The sequence below is a fragment of the Nannospalax galili genome, unplaced genomic scaffold (genome assembly GCF_000622305.1).
Source record: "Nannospalax galili isolate Female #2095 unplaced genomic scaffold, S.galili_v1.0 scaffold879, whole genome shotgun sequence".
In the NCBI taxonomy this organism is placed as follows: Eukaryota; Metazoa; Chordata; class Mammalia; order Rodentia; family Spalacidae; genus Nannospalax; species Nannospalax galili.
Window position 1 is genome coordinate 321,479 of NW_008346261.1, and position 21,174 is coordinate 342,652.

General features: G+C 39.6%; 1 protein-coding gene and 1 pseudogene across 11 annotated transcripts in view; one reads left to right on the forward strand and one right to left on the reverse strand.

Annotated features, from left to right (window-relative positions):
• The window catches only part of Bcas3 (BCAS3 microtubule associated cell migration factor), a 602,200-nt gene that overhangs the window by 55,549 nt on the left and 525,477 nt on the right, over window positions 1–21,174 (forward strand). For all 11 annotated transcript variants that reach the window (XM_029568114.1, XM_008842646.2, XM_029568116.1 and 8 more), the window contains exon 7: window positions 18,304–18,376. In XM_029568114.1, the coding sequence (XP_029423974.1) occupies window positions 18,304–18,376 (73 nt within the window). The remainder of the gene's footprint in view (window positions 1–18,303; window positions 18,377–21,174) is intronic.
• Window positions 5,485–6,222, reverse strand: LOC103741749 (annotated as a pseudogene).

Consider the following 21,174-nt stretch of genomic DNA (forward strand, 5'->3'; position numbering starts at 1 on the left):
ATACTAAGTGGCCACTTTAGTTTTTAGAACCTAATCTGTCTAATAAAATGTATCTGTATGAGTATTTTAATATACAAATCAAGACCTTTATGTGGTTATTGACTTGGCGTTCATGAAAATTATTTTTCACTGATCTTGGTGGGTCACATCTGTAATCCCAGAACTGGGGCAGCTGAGTCAGGAATATTGCTAGTTTAGGCCAGGCCTGGCTATAGAGGATAAAGCTATCCTGGGCTGCATACTGAGACCCTGCCTTAAAACAAGGGCACTGAGTGTGGCATTTGCACCTGTATTCCCAGCACTTGGGAAGTGTAGGCAAGAGAATCAGGAATTTGAGGATGTATTATTAACAGTTACTTTTCTCATTGCTCAGACAAAATACCTGACAAAAGCAACTTAAGGAAGAAAGATTTTTCTCTTGGCTCACAGTTCAAGGGTACAGTCCATCATGGTGTAAAGTCATGGTGGCAGGAGCTTGAGGAAGCTGGTCACAGTGCATCTGGAGGAAGCAGAGGGTGATAAATGGTAGTGCTTAGCTAGCTGCCTCCTTTTTATTGAGTCTGGAACTGCAGCCTGTAGAACAGTGCCAACTACTTTCAGAGTAGTCCTTCCCACCTTAGTTGATCTAATCTACATACCCCTTCGCAGACATGCCTAGAGGCTAACCTAGACAATCCCTCACAGGCATGCCCAGAGACTTCCTCCTTAATTCTAGATCCTGTCAAATGACAATTAATATTGAGCATCAGAGAGGCCGTGCTTGGCTATATGGTGATTTTGAGGCCACCCTGGGCTACATGAAACCCTGTCTCAGAAAATAAAGAACCTTGGGCAAGAGAGGTGGTTCAGTGGTTAAGAACACTTGCTACTCTTGCAGAGAGCCTGAGTTCAGTTCTCAGTACCCATGTTGGGCAGCTTACAACTGCCCCACTTAAACTTCAGAGGATCTGATGTCCTCTACTGGCCTCTTCAGGCACCTGCATAAATGTGTATGCATGTGCATCTTCACGCATGTGCACATACACATAGGCCACACACCCACATACATAAATAATAAAATAAATCTTAAAAAAATAAAATGAAAAACAGCAACAACAGTAACTACAACAATAGAAACATTGTTTCTGGGGAATAGAACTGGAAATGTTCAGAGCATGAACAGAACATGCTTTAATTTCTTTTTTTGGGCATTTTTGAGGTGGGGTCTCCTTGTAGCCCCAGCTGGCCTGGAACATGCTATGTAGGCCAGGCTGGCCTGGAACTCACAGAGATCTGCCTGGCTCTGCCTCCCAAGTGCTGGGATTATGCTTCTATTTCTTAGAAGCCATGCCAGGCCAGCAACTAAAGGTCATAAATATTCAACTGAAATATAGAAATTGGAGATTCATGGAATCCCTCCTCCTCTCCCTCCCTTCTCTCCTCCTCCCTCTTTTCATCAGACACTGAGTGTGCACTGAGTGGCCTGTCTTAACAGCTTAGGGTATGAATTTCTTGATTGTTTTCTCCTTAGTCACACATGCATAAAGCTAATTTGTGTACTTATATCACAGTCCTGCTTTAGGTTCTTTATATATATTGCCTGATAAGTGTATGTGTGTGTCTGTGTTGGGTTTTGTGTAACACTTTATATTGTGAACACTGTTCTATTTCAAATATTCTGATTTTTTCATTGTTTCTAAAAACTGTGTAGCATTTCGTCAGTGGGACAGTTTATTGTTTCTTAAATTTTTTGTTACTACAGTTTACCCTTGTCATGAACTTCCACACACAGCTGCACTAGTTATGACTTAAATCTATTTTTTGTCTCATCCAAAAAAGATTTCTTAGGTTTGTTCAGCTGTATGAAGTCGTAATTAATGATTAATCCAAAAGTGTTGGCTGTAATATTTTAGATGTAGCATTTTAATGGTTATGGTTAAACAAGTAAACTCCGTAATACACGTTTGTGTACACAGGCATGTGTACACACACACACACACACACACTCCCTTCCAAAAGTAGGCCAACTGATATTTGCTTATAGTCCTTACCAGTGTTGCAAAGGAGAGGAAGCAGGCTTATTGACATTTTAAATGGCTGAACTCTGAGATTTAGGCCTTCCGTAATGTTTTCTGCTCTAATTACTTCTCAGTCTGCACCACGTATTGTGTATTTTGTTCTTAACACCTCATCCTTAGCACTGCAGCCGTGCTACACTGTGGGATCATGTAGACACTGATGGTATTTTGTAAGCCTGTGCTTTAGGTGGTTAGAACTGGAGAAGATAGGCTCTGTTCATCCTGCTAAGGTTCCAGATCAGAGGGCAGTGTTGCTGGGGAGAATGTGCTTTAGTGTTCCTACTTTTTTGTTTTGGTGATGTCATGATGTTGGCTTTGACATAGGATGTAGCATATTCCCAGCTACCTACCTGAACTCTGTCACTAATGTCCTTCTTACCAGGTCTCTAGAGAGAGGAAGAATCCTGAACATAAAAGAAAGGAAGTAAATTTATAACATGTGATGCCTGACGGTACTTTTCAGATGACAGTCCAGGCCGAATATGCAGTTTACATTGGTGCTTCACCACCATTCTGTCAGGCAGGCCCCATTTCCATTTGGACTTTAAATCTCACCTCACTCAGTATATGATTTTGCTGTTAGTACAGGCAAGCATTTTCACCAAACCCAGGTATTTCCAGGCTCCATTTATTACTGCATGCTTACCAGTAGCTTAAAAAATAGCTTTGTCTGTATTCTTTTTTCATTTTGAAGATCTAAAATCCCTTCAATTTTTTCAGTGTCTTTATTTAGAGAGCTTGGTTGTTTAGTCTAAGGGTGAAGAGCAGTGAACATAATTGACATGGGACAAATACATAGAAAAGTCATTGTCCTACATTACCACAGTTAAATATAAGCCGTTGGCATAGACTGTCATAGACAACAATGAATTTTGCTTGCTTTTAATTGAACCAAGTCTTTAATAGAAATGTTGATGGTTCCCTTGTTTATGACTTGGAATAAACTAATAAAAGTACATTGGATATCTAAAACCAGGTTTAGAAAAAAGGTGCATGTGAAGCAGGTAAATTACTGTGATCTTAGTGATTGTGGCCTAAATAGAAAGACTTGTAATGGAGATGCTGGTGATTATTGAATGCTTCTCACAGTAGAACTGTGGGGGCGCTTGTGAGTGTTTCAGTGAATGGACAGTTCTGTGGTCTTGGAAATTTGTGTTCATTTATTGTAATATATTCCTAGGTATGAAAGCGAAAACTTCACATTTGCTAAATAATAGCTAATTTAAAATGAATAATTAAAAATTCATCCTTGCCAGGCATGGTGGCCCATGTCTTTAATCCTAGCACTCCGGAAGCAGAGAAAGGTGGATCTCTGTGAGATCGGTGCCAGCCTGGTTTACTTAGCGAGTTCCAGGCCAGGTGGCACTACAGGGAGACCCTGTCTAGAAACCAAACAAAACCAAACTCACAGTCATTGAAAAATAGTTTATATACTTTAAAATATATAAATTTTAGAAATATTGATTGAGTCAGAAAGTGGATACAGTTGTTTAACAGTCAAAATGCAAAGTCTCCCCATGGCTGCAGAAAACCCCACTGTCAACTTTGAACCCACTAGTATGGTTACAATGCATGAGAGAATAAAACAGATGTTGGGAAGGATGTGGAACAATTGGAACCCTCAATCATGGTCCATGGGAATGTATGATTAGTGTAGTCATGTTGAAAACCAGCTTGGCAATTCCTTCAAATGCTATATATAGAGTTACCATGAAAACCCATCAATTCTGTTCTTAGGTATACAGTCAAGAAAAATGAAAATATATGCCCATACAAAAATGTGTGCATGAATTTTATAGCAGTATTATATGTAATAGTAAAAGTATGGAAATAACCCAAATGTTTATCAACTGATAGACTGTGGTATATCCATATCTGTACAATGGAATATTATTTGATCATTAACAGGAGCCTAGTTCTACTTTTAAAAAAAATTGTTTTGTCTTTGAGTGCAGCATATTGAATCCAGGGTATAGTTAAGCACTCTACCACTGAGCCTCATCTCCTCATCCCCAGCCTTAGGAATAAATTTCTGATATATATTAAAACCTGATGATGACTTCTTCCTCCTCCCCCTCCTCCTCCCTCCTCTTCTCCCCTTCCTTTCACCCATCCCCCTCCTCCTCTTCCCTTTTCCCCTTCCTCCTCCCCTCCTCCTCCTCCTTTTTCTCTTTTCTTCCTCTTCCCCTCTGCTGCCACCTCCTCTGCCTCCTTCCTCTACTCTCCTGCCTCCATTATTTATTCTTTGACCCTCTAGCCTCAACTTCTCAAGTTGCTGGGATTATAGGCAAATACCGCCATGCCTGTCTTAGCTTCGTATCATGCTTTTGAGAATCATTTATGTTGTATTACTTTTAACTTGTGTGTGTGTGTGTGTGTGTGTGTGTGTGTGTGTGTGTGTTTGGAGTGGATATGTAGGTGTGCATGCCTGTACCCATGCAGCGGGCAGAGAAAGATGTTGGGTGCCTTCCTGTATTGTACTATAACATATTCCTTTAAGGCAGCCTTTCTCACTGAACTGGAACCTGGCCGTTTGAGCCAGACCGGGTGGCTAATGAGCTGCCAGGATCCTCTCGTCTCTCACTCCCAATATGAGCATTACACACATGCATAGCCATGCCTGGCCTTTTATATGAGTGCTGAGGATTTGACTCAGGTCAAATGGCTTACACAAACCAGCACTTTTACTCCCTGAGCCATCTCCCTAGCCTTGTGTTAGTTTTTAATTTCTTTTTCATTTTTAAATAGTGCCATTGTTTGGATATACTGTACTTCCTTTCACTAATAGATGATTTGGTTATTTCTGGTTTTGCTGTTAATGTCTAAACTGCTCTGACTAACTGCTGTTAGATATACATACTTATTTCTCGTAGGTCTGTATTTATGAGTAGGATTTCTGGGACATACATGTTTAAATTTACAAGGTATTGTGAAACTATATTCCAAAGTACATGCAATACTTTCTGTTAGCAGTGTTTCTTTTCCTGAATGATGATGATAAGGAGTTGTTTTGTGTTTTCGTGACTGAACCCAGGGCTTTGTGAATCTAGGTAGATGTTCTACCACTGAACCAGACCTTCCCTCCTTTTAACTGTATAAGGTATCCAGTCAGGACTTTTGTAATTCTCTTGTCTCAGCCTCTGAAGTATTTGGGATCATGGGGCTAACACCCGTCAGCGTTGAGCATTTTTTCTCATTTTTATTTCCATTTAAATATCTTTATGAAAAGTCTTTGAAGTCCTTTGCTCACTGTCCACTTTAAATCTTTTTTGATTTGCTCATTTAAAAAAACTTATTTTGTATTAATAGAGAAGACATTTTACTGCAAGCATTATAAAACTGATAATGATCATGTAGCTCTTAAGTGTTTAATTATTTGATCTGAACAAGGGAATGAAAAAACAAACAGGAAATGATCAAGACAGGCCTAAGATTTTTTGTATTCGATTCATTCTATTTTCACATCATCGCCAATTAGCTGGTAGACGTAAGTGACCACTGTAGAAGCCTGGATATCCATTAGCACAAATGGTAGAATAATATTTGTTATAACCCAGTGGCAGAACCGGGGTTAATGTACAATTTATTTTCATGTTCAGATGCTTAAAATTCATGGGGGGGGGGCTGGAGAGATGGCTCATTGGTTAAGAACACTGAATGTTCTTGCAGAAGACCTGGGTTCGAATCCTAGCACCCACATGGAGCTAACAACTGTAACTCCAGTTCCAGGTGATCTGACACCCTCTTCTCACCTCTGCAGCATTGCATGTCACGGGTGCACTTACACACACACAGGCAGTACACACATACACATAAAAATTAAAAAAAAATTGTATGTGTCCTGAGATAAGAATGTCTGCATCAAACTGCATCTGCAACTGTGCCAAGCTAGCCATGACTCCCCACGGAATAACTTGATGTCCATGGGTCAAACTGATTTTGAACTGTCCCACAGTCACAACTTTCAGTTCTGGATAATTCAGATTCTCATGAAAGTCTCTCACAATATGAACATCACCAGCCAGAGTCTTGCAAAGGTTTCCAGTGCAGAGAATGTGCTGAATCTTTCCAGTACCAGGAGCTTTTTGAATTTAACTGGCAAACTGTTGCACTGGTGTGGGATGTGCAGATCTCCTAATATGAACACCAGTCTGTTCCCACCCATGAACTCTTGCTTTGCAGTGCCAAGCCTGAGAAAACCGTGCTGATGTGCCTGTTCCAGAGGCTGAATGGGGAGTGGACTCTGGCTGCTTCCCGTTCTGCACGGGGTGGCTGTCCCTGCATGGCCTGGCCAGGGGACCTTCGGACTGCTGCCAAGAAAATGCCAGGTCATGCCCTGTCTCGCTGCAGGCTGGAGGTTCCCCCCTTGATTTATTTTAATTATTTCATACATATTTATATTCATTATGTATGAGTGTTTTACTTGCATGTATGTAAGTGCACCCATGTTATGCAGTGCCCCCAGGGCCTAGAGGGGGCATCAGATCCCTGGAGCTAGAGTTATAGATGGTTGAGTTGTTAGCTGCTATGTTGGTACTGGGAACCGAACTTGGTTTCTCAGCAAGAGCAGCCAGTGCTCTTAACTGCTGAGCCATCTCTCCAGCCCCTCATTGTGCACTTTAGTTGCAAAAGTTCTTTATATATTGTGGAGACATGTCCTTTTCCAGATGCAGAATATGTGCAGTTATTTTGTGCCTTTCTATTTATTGCTTTAAAAGCCTGTCTTCCTGGCATGTTTGAAACACCTTTCTAATCCCAGCACTCAAGAACCTGAGGCAGGAGGATCAGGAGTTCAAGAACATCTTCTGGGCAGAAAGATTGTAAGAGCCAGGGCTAGTTCGTGAATACAGGGAAGCAGAGGTTTCCAGGCTACTGGAAGCTTGCACGTGAACTTGTGGCAATGGTGGCATTGAGCACAGGACCCATGTCAACTCAATTAAACAAGGGCCCAGATGGGAGGAGAAAAATGGGTGGTGGGCTGGCACTAGACTGAGAACTATTGGAAACTGATTGCTGCTGGGTGAGGGAGAGTATAACTTATATGCAATCACTGGATGGGCTGACTAGATTCCAGTGGACAAATTTCCATTGAAGGACGTTTGGGCACAAATGCCTGAATGAATATGACTTAACATGTATGATGGAATACATGAAGTCTTGAGGAGGGATGAGGGAGGCATGGCTGGGGGAGGGGGGGTATCTAAATTTGATTAAGAACTGTTGTATGAAATTACAAAGCTCAATAAAACAATAAAAAAAGAACACCTTCTGTAACATCACTACTTGGAGGCTAGCCTCAGCTACAGGAAATTGTCTCAAAACAAAACAATTCTTTGAAGAACAAAAGTTTTTGATTTTTATGAACTCTGTCCTGTTTGTTTGCTTTTATTCTTTTATTTTTTACATTCTGATTTTCATTCACTTCACATTTTTTTTTTTTGGTCTTTTTGAGACAATGTCTTTCTGTAGCCCCAGCTGTCCTGGAACTCACTATTAGACCAGGCTGGCCTTGAACTCACAGAGATTTGCCTGCCTCTGCCTCCTGAGTGCTGGGATTAAAGGTTTGTGCCACCACGCCTGGCTTCACTTCACATTTTTTAGCTTTCTTTGTGATTTTTGTCTTTACCCATGGGTTATTTAGAAACAATGTTTTCCAAAATTTGGCTTTCCTGCTATTTTTCTTTTATGAAATTCTAAGTATTGGGGGCTGGAGAGATGGCTTAAGAATACTTGTTGCTCTTGCATAGGACCCAAGTTCAGATCCTAGCATCCACTTAGTGGCTCACAGTAGTCTGTAGCTCCAGCCATGGGGGATCCTGCACCCACTTCTGGCCTCTGTTGGTACTAGTATGTGTGTGTACAGACACACACACACACACACACACACACACACACACACATGCTCTCCCCAGTATGTGTACACACACATACACACACACACACGCACACGCACGCACACTGGTATGTATGTACACACACATGCGCCCTGGTATGTACACACACACACACACACACACAGGTATGTGTGTACACCCCCCCGATATGTGTGTACACACACACACACACGCACACCAGTGTGTATACACACACATGCACACATGCACACTGGTATGCATATACACATATGCACCCAGGTATGTGTGTACACACATGCACCCCTGTATGTGTGTATGCACACAGCACACACACACACACACACACACACACACACACACACACCACGTGCGTGCACACACGAATGAATCTTTAAACAAATTCTGAGTACTTTACTGATCTTCTGTTACTATGCTTCTAGTTTCGATTTTCTGCATGTCACTTGGTAGGAACCCTACAGCATGCAGCCATTTCAAATTGGCTTCTTTTTACTAAAGTACAAAATTAACTTCACTCTCTGTGTCTTCATTCTTTGATAGTTCAATTCTTCTGGATGGTTTCTTTGAGTCCTAAATAGCATTTCGTCACTTGTAAGAACCATGATTTATCCATCTACCTACAGGAAGACATCTTGGTTGCACCCAAGCTTTGCTAAATTTTGCAGTTTAAATAAATAAATTAAATAAATAAATAAACGAATAAATAGAACTGCTGTAAACATTAACATGTTGTGGACATGTCTTTGTCTCATTTGTGTCAATAAGTGTGTGGTGACAGCAGGTTTAGTTTTTCAGGAACTCGTTTAAACTGTCTTCCATGGAAGCACCACCATTTTTCAGTTGTTTCCAGTAGTGAATAAATGTTCTGTTTTTGCATGTACTGTCAGACTGTTGGTGTCAGTGTTTTGTAACTGGCCATTGTAACAGCTCTGTTGGGCCATCTTTCTGTTTTGATTTTTTTGAGGGCCTCACTTCATAGCCTTGGTTGGCCTGGAACTCACTATGTAGACCAGGCTGGTCTGGAACTCACTGCCTGCTTCCGAGTGCTGGGATTAAAGGCGAGCATCACCACAGCTGGCTCACCTATGCGTTGTGCATTTATTAGTCTTTGTCCTTCCTCTGTGCTTCTCAACCTTTGTTCTGACAAATCTGATGTTACTAAGGCTATTTGCTTTATTTTTCATAGATGACCATATTTATTGTTTTTAGTTTGTGAGTGTATAGAGAGTGCCCTTGTCCCCTGACTATAACCACTCACACTTGTCACTGCCTTCATGAATGATTGGACTGTTTTTCACAGTGATTGTTTTTGATGTTTTATTAAAATAGATTTATTAATTAGTTGAAACTTTTTACAATTTATTTATATCAAAACATGACATTTTACCCTATAAATATACATAATTATTTGTCAGTTAAAAATACATTAATCAAAAGTAAATCTCTTATAATAGAAGACCATATTAAACATGAGGAAATATTGTTTAATTTAAAACAAAATGTATAATGTGAGATTACATATGTGTACATAAAATGCATATAACATGTATAAAAAGGAAATCCATGAGTAAAAGTAAAAATAATTAAGAGTTTATTATTAGTGGATTTTAATTTTTCTCAAAATTTGTTTCATGTCTTACATCATCTTTTGCACCAAAAGCAAAAACAAGGACATTTCACAGTCATTTTATTGCCTTTTTTGTTTGTTTATTTTGAAACAGGATTACACTGCTTAGTTCTTGTTGAGCTGCAGTTTCTTTTGTAGATCAGGCTGTCCTGAAGTTGAGGTCTTCCTGCCTCTGCTGGGATTGCATGAATCATGCCTGTTTAATATCTGCTTTTTATTTATCTCCTACCCCCTTCATCCTGTTTGTGCCAGGGATGGAAACCAGGGCCTCATATATGCTAGGCTAGTGCTCTACCACCAAGCTGCAGCCTTTAGTGCTGTATTCTAATGGGATTCTATTAATGATTTTTGTCCTTACTTTGAGTCTTATTTTTCTGCTTCTCTGTATAGCTTGGATATTTTATTTGGATGTCAAACATTTTGTGTTTTATGTTGCTTAGTGCAGTTATTTTGTATTCCTGTGCCAGGCAAAAAGATTGATAAGAGCCAGAGTTGTCTAGCTATTCTTAGGTCCCCTTACAGAGTTTAATCCTGATAACTTTAGGCTCCTGTTGTGGAAAAGATTCCGACCCTGGAGACCTGGGGGCACGCACGGGAGGAGCTGCCGCCGCCTCTTAGGCTGGGGATAGCAGGCTTCACTGCCAGACCTCCACCTCACTTCCTCACAGAGAACTGAAGGTAACAGAGCAGAGTTCAGGCCTGGTTTGCGGTTCATATACACAGTTAGTTGCACAACCATGTGGAGAAGCTGTGTAACTTCTCTCAGGATCAGTTAGTTCCTCTGTAAGACAGAAAATTTGGTGGCTTTTAACATTGTCAGATGAGTCTAATCTGTGAAGGAGGGCCTGATTCTCAGTGTGAATGAAGTACAAGATACCACTGAGGGTTAAGGGACATGTCACATGCTTAATGCTCAAAAACATGATGTCTTGGGCTGAGCTGAAGCTGGGAGGTGGCCGGGGCACATTAGTAGCGTCACAGAAGGCCCCATGTTCAACCCCCGCACCTAGAAGAAAGAAATCTGTATCTGTTTTGATATAATTTTTGAATTCATTGGGAAGCTAAAATGTGTGCATATATTTTGAGAACTGAAGGCAGATACTAAGGTGTGTTTTGTGATCATATTTAAGTTAAATAGTTTGAGGCATTGAGAGCTATGTCCCATTTCTCTCCTGTGGTCAGTTGAGGGTCCCTGCAGCCTGTGTCTATTCTCCTCTTTTATCTCCATTTCATCCCTCTATTCTCTGTTTAAAAAAAATGCGTGCTCACATTTTCCTGTTTAGATAAGAAAAATAAATAAGAGGATTATCCAATTCATGATGGAGATTATTTATGGAAAATCTGATAAGAAAATAGAAACTGTACCATGCAAAAAACCTGACTGCCCAAAAGTTGGCACAAAAATGTATTGACAGTAGAATTAAACTTTCTGGCTAAAATCTGAAACTACAAATTCTGACTATATTTTGAATGCTCATATTGAGAGAATCTGCACGTAAAACACTACAAGGACAAATTAATCAAATCTGTTTTAAAGAAAATAAGTTCAGTAAAGAAAATAAAGTAATCCCAGCACTTGGGAGGTGGAGGTAGGAGGATCAGTAGTTTAGGGTCATCCTTAGGTACATAGAGCTTGAGGTCAGCCTGGGCTACATGAGACCCTGTCTCAAAACAACCATAGGAAAACCAGACTTTAAGATGGTTTAGTTGAATGGTTTAAATGAATTTAGCTGTTCAAAGGAATCCTTCTGGAAAAGGTTTTCTCAGCAAAAATTTATTAGTGAGAACATACTCTTGTATAAAGCCTTTATATTCAAGGTATCGCCTTGAATATGTCATCACCAGTTGGGATCTTATTTGCCTCTGGATCAGCTCTTGGATTCAGGTAGAAGCTGTTTCTATTTGATGTCTTGAAGTGTTGAGGCTGATTTATGAGCTTAGACTCTGGTTTAGATGAGTTCACAACGGTGTACACGGTAGGATATTATTTAACATTTTCTGACAAGCAAACTGTTTAGAATTTTTTGAGTGGTGGAGGAATTGGTAACTTGATGGGCAAGGCCATTTTCATTACTTTAATTGTGTGATTTATTAGGATTTTAAGCTTTTTACAAATGTTTTAGTGTTATAGGACAGAATTTAAAGGATTTAGAATAAAAGGAGTTTAACAAAAGGACTTTGCAACAGGATTGCAATAGTTTTTATATTTGATGGATTTGGCAAGCCGCATTTCATTTCAGTCATCATGTGCATTCCGTTAAACACTGTAGAACAGGTGTGTACAACGTCATTCTCTCTACTGTACATGCAAATAAACAGTTTTATACAGAAAAAGTTAATCCATTGCAATTCGGAGGATTATGTGACAGGAGGGCATTGACTCCATTAGGCATCAGGAGGAGTGCATGGTACTGTTAATGTGCGTGGAAAAAGCAAGTTAATAGCTATGTTTATGAGAGTGCAGAGTTTATTTATGGATGCTTTAAGAATTGTATTTATTCAGGCCATCCAGAATAAAAATATTTAAATGAGCATTAAAATTTTCTGGTGTTGTTCTCAAACTTTGAAATTGCAGTTCTTTTTAAAAAAATTGTAGATGGGTTATGCCTCAAATATATTTGGAGGTTTTGGTGATACCTGTTTATTACAGAGTGGTCATTTTGGCTTGCCTGGCCTTTTCTAGTAGGTACTGGGGAGGGGCCACCTTTCTCAAGTTAGAGCTTCTATTTTGTAGCTGACAAACTGTGCTTTTTTGAATATCCAGGAAGAATATAAGTCTTAGGCAGTGGGTTGTGGCTGACCAATGAGGCTGAGTGTACTGGACTGATAGACCCTCGGAGGTCAGTGAAAACCAGTGGCATTCTTCAATTGAGTTTTGAGAAGAACAAAACAATAAAGCCATTCTTCCCAGTATTATTTGCATTTTCAAAACTTGGTGTTTCATCTAACAAAATATCAGATTGGCATGTACCATACAGGTGCAAACTGTAAAGACCAGGAAGCAGAAGAAAAACAGGTATTGTTGAAGGCAAAGGTGAGGTATGTAGAGGTGGAGAATTGGCCCTGCGTAGATGAAGTTCAGTTGTAATTAATTTAGAACATAAATATTGTAGGCTTGGGATCAGTTAAATTTTAACTTGTGCCTGGATTAAAAGTCATATTATTATTAATTGTTAAATTGGATTCATGGCTGGAGCAGAAGCAGTTCATATTGAATTATGTTTGAACAGACATATTACTTATATTTAAACTAATTTTATATGATAATATAAAACGTGAAAATTTTATTTATGGGGTACCTCTGATGGTTTAATCCTGAATATTGTTTTTTTGTTTGTTCAGTTTTGGTTTCAGACACCGAAGCTGGCCTCAAACATGCAGCAAGCTCCTGAGTCAAGCTCCCTAGTGGGAGTAAGGATGTGCCGGGCATACCTGGCTTTGTGTTTTCTTTTTGGCTCCTCTTCCACATATTGAATCTTTGAACCTGTACTTTCAAGATTTCTGGTGTATATATTATAGTATTCTGGGAAATTTTCTTAAATTTACCTCTGGTACTTACGTCAAGTTTCAAAACCTACCTTTTAAGATTTCTCAGATCTGTCTCTGTTTACATTATGTAGTTGGAAATAATTCTGAACTTCCAGTTCTCCTGCTCCACTTCCCGAGTGCTAGGATTGCAGAGTGTGCCACCAAGCCTGGCATATGTTATGCTAGAGATGGAACCCAGGGCCTTGTGCATGCTGGGCAAGCACTCAACCCACAGAGCCATATCCCCACCCCCTCAGAACTCTCCTTTAAAGCGTCAGCATCCATTTAGATTGTATTGTTGAATTGATCTGTGTCTTCAGTATCTTCACATTTCATTGACATTAATGATGATATTTCTATTTTTGTTGTTTTCTTCCTGTATAGTCAGTTTCCTAGACTGCTGTAAATCCTTCACTATCTGCATATGATTGTCAGTGCCAAGCTCAAACCCCAACTGAAACCTGTGTCTTAGGACGTTTTTCCTTTATTGGGGGTGCTTTGTCCTGCTTGTTTGCTGGAGTCTCTGATGGAGAGTCTATTTCAGTCTCTCGTCCTGGACCTCTTTAGTTCCCTAGAGAAGACCCGTAAGCCCCTGCGTGAAGGATAACGATCTGACACTAGTGTTTGGGAAACTCAGAGAGAGAGAAGCCCTGGGCATGGGAAAGGCGGCTTCAATATTAAGTATTAACGCTGTCATTTAATCCTCACTGTCACCTGTGCTCGGTGTACTGCTGTCTCATGCTCTCTAGAGAGCTGCCTTTGAGTCCTGCTGGGAATGGGAGGATGAGTTGTCTGAGAGAAAAGTTCTTACCATCTGAGTGTTTCTCAAGTAGCCTGTAACAAGCCAGCTCTCTTTTAGATCTGTCTTTTCACTCCAGTCCCAAGTGTACCCATTATTATCACTTACTGTGCCTTTTAAAATCCTGTGTATAATGTCTTTTGACTCTCAGGGTGTTTTCCACCACCAGGGACTGTTGCCACCTCAGGGATGCTAAATTTGTCTTTGCTCATCTTTTTCAAAAATCACTGGGATTTTTACAAATACTTTGAACTTTAATAATTACTTTCATAGAATTTGAAGAAATAAAATTAAATGCACATCTTCATCCTTCTAGCTTATTTTGGAATTTGGAACACCTCTAGCTTGTCTCTGCTGACATTTACTTCCTGATTTAAAATGAACAGAAACATTTTTAAAAATTTTATTTAATAACCACATAATTAGTAGAAGCATTTCATTACAACAGCATTGACATACTCAGTAAAACAGTTTCCAGAGCAAAGATGCATCTCTTTCAAAATTGGCTGTAATTTTTAGGTTCACAGTGTTGAATTAATACAGTTATACATTATTGTACTCAGTATAAACCCTATAAGACACAAAATTGAATGAGATTTTAACCTTTATAAAAGATCTCCATTTCATTTTAGAATATAGTTTCATACAGAAAAACTTAATGCAAATAACAGATGTTTGCATATGCGTCTCTAATCTCTGTATATGATTATTACTAGTCACAGTTGGTTACTTTCTGGGCTCCTTGGCACCTAAGCATGGATATAAATTCATCAGGTAGATTTCAGTGGTAATGTTCTTCATATCTACTAGTTAACACAAAGCAATTTTTATCCTTCTTCCTCAAATATTACTCATTTTTTAATTTATTGTTTTTTTTTTTTTGTATTTCATACAGAACATCCCAAACAATCTTATTCATCTTTATACCCGCATCCTAAATGGCACCCTCCCATAGCTCCCCCTCCCCACTGGGGCCCATATACTCTGTCATTCCTGTGACTGTCCACTGTGTTGTTGGTGCCCCCAGCCATTCTCCAGTGCTTGTCCATCTGCTGAGTCTAGTGAGCCTATCTTGAGTTCCTTGTTTTAGGAAGATCAGCTCTTCCTCATCCAGCAGCAATCAGTTGTCAATATTCCTTTAGATAAGATTGGGTTCTGCTGTTCATTTCCCCAGCTCTATGCTGGGTTACTGTCTGGGAGTCTCTTGGGCCACCCTGGCCAACAACTCAAAGAAAGGTATCTTCTGTCTGGCATTGTAGACTGTATGTAGACTGTAGCTATACACATGGATTCTTAAAGAAATATACTGATTACTTTAATCTTTGGCTATACTTTCTTTCTGGGTGTTTAAGACTATTCAGTTAGCCCAAACAAACCAATTTATTTTTACTCTTAAGATTTTGAAGATCTGTTCCTCAGTGGTCACTGAGGGCTTGGGAGGAGCTCCTGGCTCCTTTCTTTTACCAGTTCCATCTATGTGAAGATAAGTCAAAGGTCCTACTCAACCGTGGCTGGCTTCACTTGGAAGCATGGAGGACATGCTTCCTCTAGAGCACAAACATTTTATAATAAATTAATATATCCACATAGACTGAAAACTAGAAGGCAGGAAACATTATACACGGAAAAGTTTCTTTCCACTTTCCCCATCTTCAAGTTTTCCCTTGTGTTTCCTGTCAACAGTGGTCCTGACTTCCATGTGTCCTGGGGGAGTGTGTACTCAATAGAAAAGATGGTATAACTCCGTATCTTCCTACTGTCCTGTGTTTCTCCACATTATACCTGCTGTCTCAGCCCGTGTTTGCATTCACCATGGACTCTTCTTTCAGCTGCTGGAAAGACTCCGTTATATACCTGACTCTTCTTGTCCTTCATGACTTTAAACAGTGTTGTAGTGAGCAGCCTTGTATATGAGTTATTTCTCTCATCCCTGAGAGAAATATATGGAAGGATAAAATCCCAGCAGTGATATTTGTGGATTCAAGTATATTTGATTTATAATTTTGATTAATGTAGTAAGCTTTTTATCAGCCAGGCATGGTGGTATACATCTTTAATCCCAGCACTTGGGAGGCAGAGGCAGGTGGATCTCTCTGAGTTCAAGGCCAGCCTGGTTTACATAGTGAGTTCCAGGCCAACTGGGGCTACAGGGAGACCCTGTCTCAAAAAGAAAAAAAAGAATTGTATCAAGTATTTTGATCCTTTGAGAAGGTTTTTAATAAATGTCGGTGTCTATGAATAGAGTTTAAAGTTTAAGTGAGGTTTTTTTTTTTTTTTTTTTTTTTTTTTTTTTTTTTAGAACTATGGTGTGTGGAGCTCAAGAGGTCCCTGACACTCACTATGTAGACCAGGCTGGCCTCTATCTAACTGAGATCTGCCTGCCTCTGCCTCCTCAGTGCTGGGTCTTTCACTGGCTTGGAACTTGCCAAAGAAGCTAGGCTGGCTGTCCAGTGAGCTCCAGAGATCTGCCTGTCTCTGCCTTCCCAGTGTTGGGATTACAAGAGCATGCTGCTATTTTTTTTAATTAATTTTTTACAATTTTCATACAATATAATTTGATGGTATTTAGATCCCCTCCCCTATCCACACCTCCTCTTACTGCCTCCCCCACCCAATTTAATATATTCTAGTGTGTGTGTGTGTGTGTGTGTATAATATATATGTTATATGTATATATAATAAATGTACCTATGTGTGTATGTGTGTGTGTATACTGTTCCTTTAGGGAATCCTTAAGTCCTATAGAGTCTAATTTGTGTTCCCAAATGTTTTTCAATGTGGGTTCATCCATTGGAGCCTGGTTAACCTACTAAGAGTCACATTCTTGAAAGAGATGCTCTCTCCTTCCCAGCAGCCATCGGTTGCCAATAGTTCCTTAGGTAGGGTTGGGGGTTTCTTACCCACTTCCCCATGTCTATACTGGGATTTTGTCTGGTTTGACCTTGCATGGGACTTGTGCGTGCTGTCACCATTGCTGTGAGTTCATATGAGTAACTGAACAGCTGTCTGGAAAACTCTTTATTTCCTTGTGTTCATTCATCACCTCTGACTCTTAGAATCTTTCCACCCCCATCTCTGTAATGATCCCTGAGGCTTGGGAGGCAGAAATTTAATATAGGTGTCCTATTCGGAGATAATAGCTCTGCAGGCTCTTGTTCTCCTCTTATTCTCTCTGTTGTGGGTTTTTGTATTAATCACCATCTGCTGCATAAGGAAGCTTCTCTGGTGAGAGCTGAGAGATGCATTAACCTATGGGTACAACAATAAATCATTAAGAGTCATTTTAATATGAGAACTATTTTGTAGAAAACTAGTATTGCAGGGCATGGTGGTGCCTATCTAGAATCTCTTGTTTTAAGAAGATCAGCTTTTCCTCACCTAGCAGTAATCAGTTGCCAATGTTTCTTCAGCTAAGATTGGGGTCTGCTGTTCATTTCCCCAGTTCTATGCTGGGTTTTTGTTTGCCTGAGTTTGCATGGGACTTGTGTATGCTGACACTATTGCCATAGAATCATATGAGCAGGGTCCCAGGAGCTTGTAGGACTCTGTTTCCATATGGTCATGCACCTCCTCCCTGTCTCTTACAATCTTTCTGCCCTCCTCTTCTGTGATGGTCCCTGAGGTTCTGGGTGGGTGGAGTTTAATATAGGAGTCCTGTCTAAGGACCAGCAATCTTAATCTCTGTGTTTTGGCCATTTGTGACCTTTTGTGTTTCTGGCCCTCTGTTGCATGAGGGATCTTGATTAATGAGAACCGAGAGATTCATTAGTGTTCTCTTCATTACCCCTCTTCTATGTTCCCTGAGCCTTAGGTGTAGAGGTTGCATTGTAGATGTGTTGCTCAGGCCTGGGAAATTCATAGACAATGTCTGTGTATAGTTTTATTTTTCCTTTTATATTGCCACTTTTAAACCAGCAATGTTTCACTTCAGGTTTCTGTATTTTAGTATAACATACAGTAGTATGTCATGAGTTTTCTGTCCTTAATATGTGCATTTAATTTGACTCTCAGAATCATTCTAGACTTAAGTACCTAGTGGGCAATATAGGACATTGCCTTTTGATCTCATAGAGAATGTTGAAAAGATTGCGACTGGTGTTTATAAAACAAAAGATGTTTACATTTTAAAATGTCAGTCAGTATCTTCAATGTTTAAAATAGTTGTCTTATTTAGCTTTTCTTTATCTTTTTCAGTCAAATGTGTGAATTGTATCAACTTGTAATGAATGCATTTCTGTTGTAAATACATACATTTCTGTGTGTATAGATATATACACATGCACATTATTGTGTACATGCTAGGCAAGTGATTTGCCACTCAGCTACCCCATCCCTTGGTATGTTTTGAAATCATGAACTAATGGCAGGTATGAAAGAGTATTTCTCGAAACTTACGTTTTGTTTTATACTTTCTGACAGGTGCTCAAAAGTCTGATAACTTTGCGGAGAAGAGACCCCTTCTTGGTGTTTGTAAGAGCATTGGATCTTCAGGGTAAGGAAATTTAAACTGATGTTTTAAAATCTTTGTAACCATGAGGCTAAGCTTGCACAATAGGGATGAAAAAGGAAATAAAGTACATTTAGGGTTTGTTATGACTGCATTGTTACTGCATTTGTTTCTTTGCTTGATGTTTTTCATATGTAAATGAATGACAGCAATAACATCACAATGTAAATAAAGATTGTGATCTTTGAGAGGTGTTTCTGAATTTCTGCATTTCTAGCAAAGGAACTATTCTGATGGCCGTTGTTCAGTGGAAGTCATGATCAGGTGGTAATGATGATGTTCTTTTCATTATATATTAATTATTGGCAGTTGTGCATATTAATGCTCTGGCTTGTGTCTGAATCTACTCTAAAGGCATTGCATGGTTTTCTCTTGTATTCCTTATTGTGATACTGTGTGAAAGTACCATTCTCTGTACTGTTCTCTCTCTTGTTGTACATATTCGAACACCTGCTGACTGATCTCACAGTGGCACTAGGATTCAAACCCAGGCAGTCATGGGCTTCATCTCCTGTTGGTTGTATGGTAAGAACGAGAAGGCTGTTGCTATGAAGCCAGAGGTTTGCTCAACTTTCTCCATAGATTAAATGGGAATAATATTCTTCCCAGTGACATAATTTATTAGTGATTTTAAACCCTTGTGTATTTCCAGTTAGGAATATGGTTAGCTGTTAGTAATGTTATAGTGGCATATACAGTCATGCCATTAGACATCTGTTGATAGGCAGTCCAGGGCTATGGTCTTACTGTATAGCCCTAGCTGGCCTGGAATTCCCTATGTAGATCAGGCTGGCCTTGAACTCACAGCGCTCCACCTGCCTGTGCTGGGATTCAAGGTGTGTGTCACCACTCCCCGTCCCTGAAATCTTTCTATGATCTAGGTACTTTCTTCTTTTTTTTGTCTTTTTTTGTTTGTTCTTTTATTTTGGTTTTTTTTTTTTTTTTTTTTGAGGCAGGGTCTCCCTGTAGCCCCAGCTGTCCTGGAACTCACTATGTAGACCAGGCTGGCCTTGAACTCACAGAGATCCGCCTGCCTCTGCTTCCCAAGTGCTGGGATTAAAGGCGTGCGCCACCATGCCCAGCGATCTAGGTACTTTCTAACTTTGACATTCTTTCATTTCCTAATCTGAGTTGGCTGCCTTTTCACTAACTCGTTCTCTGCTTGAACTCTTAGCTGCAAGAGAAGTTGAGAAGTGACTATGGCTTTGCTAGAATGGAAAATGATCAGGATGGGTATTAGGCTGCATCTACTAGTTGCTGTCCCTCAAGATGTGTATTTTAGATTATGGGCCTTTGGGAAAAGAAAGACTGTTTTAATGACATGTTTAGGTCATGGGATATTGTTCACTTGTTTTTTGAGGTGTATTTTCACTTTGTAGTTCAGGCTGGCCTTGACCTCACCATATAACCCAGGCTGCCTCAGCCTGCTGAGTGTTGAGTTTATGGGGGTGAGCCATCACACTCAGGTAAATTATGGAGTCTTATTACCTTTTTTTTTTTTTTTTTAGTTCTGAAAAACTTTCTATTCAAATATTTCTTTGTATATATTTGTATTTGCAAATATGTCAGCATTTGTAATTGCTTTCTTTTTTAAAAATTTTTAATATTTTATTTAATTTAACATGTACAAAACACTGACACTTTAAAAAAGATCATCACTGTGGGCTGGACAGTGGCTCAGTGGTTTAGAACACTAGCTGTTCTTACAGAGGACCAGGGTTTGATTCCCAGTACCCACATGGCGGTTAACCACTATCTGTAACTCCAGTTCCAGGGAAATCAGACACCCTCTTCTGATCTCTGAGGTCACTGCAAGACACAGGTGCACGTATATACATCCAGACAATATACTCATACATATAAATTTTTTTAAAATTTTTAATAACTACATGATTAGAAGAAGCATTTCATTACAGCTTTAACATATTCAGTAACACACTCCAGAGCAAGAGCACATCTCTTTCACAAGTGGCTGTAAGTTTCTACGTTCACAGTTGAATTAATACAGTTATACAATATTGAACTCAGTATAAGTCCTGTAATACATAAAATTGAATGAGGTTTTAACCTTTAAAAAAGATCTCCATTGCTCTCCTGGCCTGCTCTCCTGCCCTCAGGGCTCTCTTGGGTTTTTGCTAATAACACTGAGATGTTGGTGCATGCATCTCTCATCTGTATGTATCTGATTATTGCTAGTCATAATCGGTTGGACTTGGTTCCTTGGTGCCTATGTATGTCTATAAAGTCATTGGGTAGATTTCAATAGTAATGTTTATCACCTCTGTAATTAACATGATGTAAATTTCCGTGCTTCCTCCTCAAATATAATACATTTTTAAAAATTTGTTAATTTTTTTTTTTTTGTGTGTATATCACACAGAACATCCCAAACCATCTTATTCAACTATACACCCTCCTCCCGGATGGCACCCTCCCATAGCCTCCCTCCCCCAACTAGAGCTCTTATACTCTGATATCCCTGCTACTGTCTGCTGTGTTGTCGGCATCCCCAGCCATTCCCCACTACTTGTCCATCTGGTGAATCTAGTCAGCCTATCTGGAGGTCTTTGTTTTAGGAAGGTCAGCTGTTCCTCATCTAGCAGCAATCAATAGTCAGTATTCCTTTAGATAAGGGGCTGCTGTTCATTTTCTCAGTTCTATGCTGGGTTACTATCTGGGAATCCCTTTGGCCACCCTGGCCAACAACTCAAAAGAAGGTATCCCTGTCTGGCATTGTTGCTTGTTATGTAGCCTTTGGCTATACATATGGACTCTTATGAAAT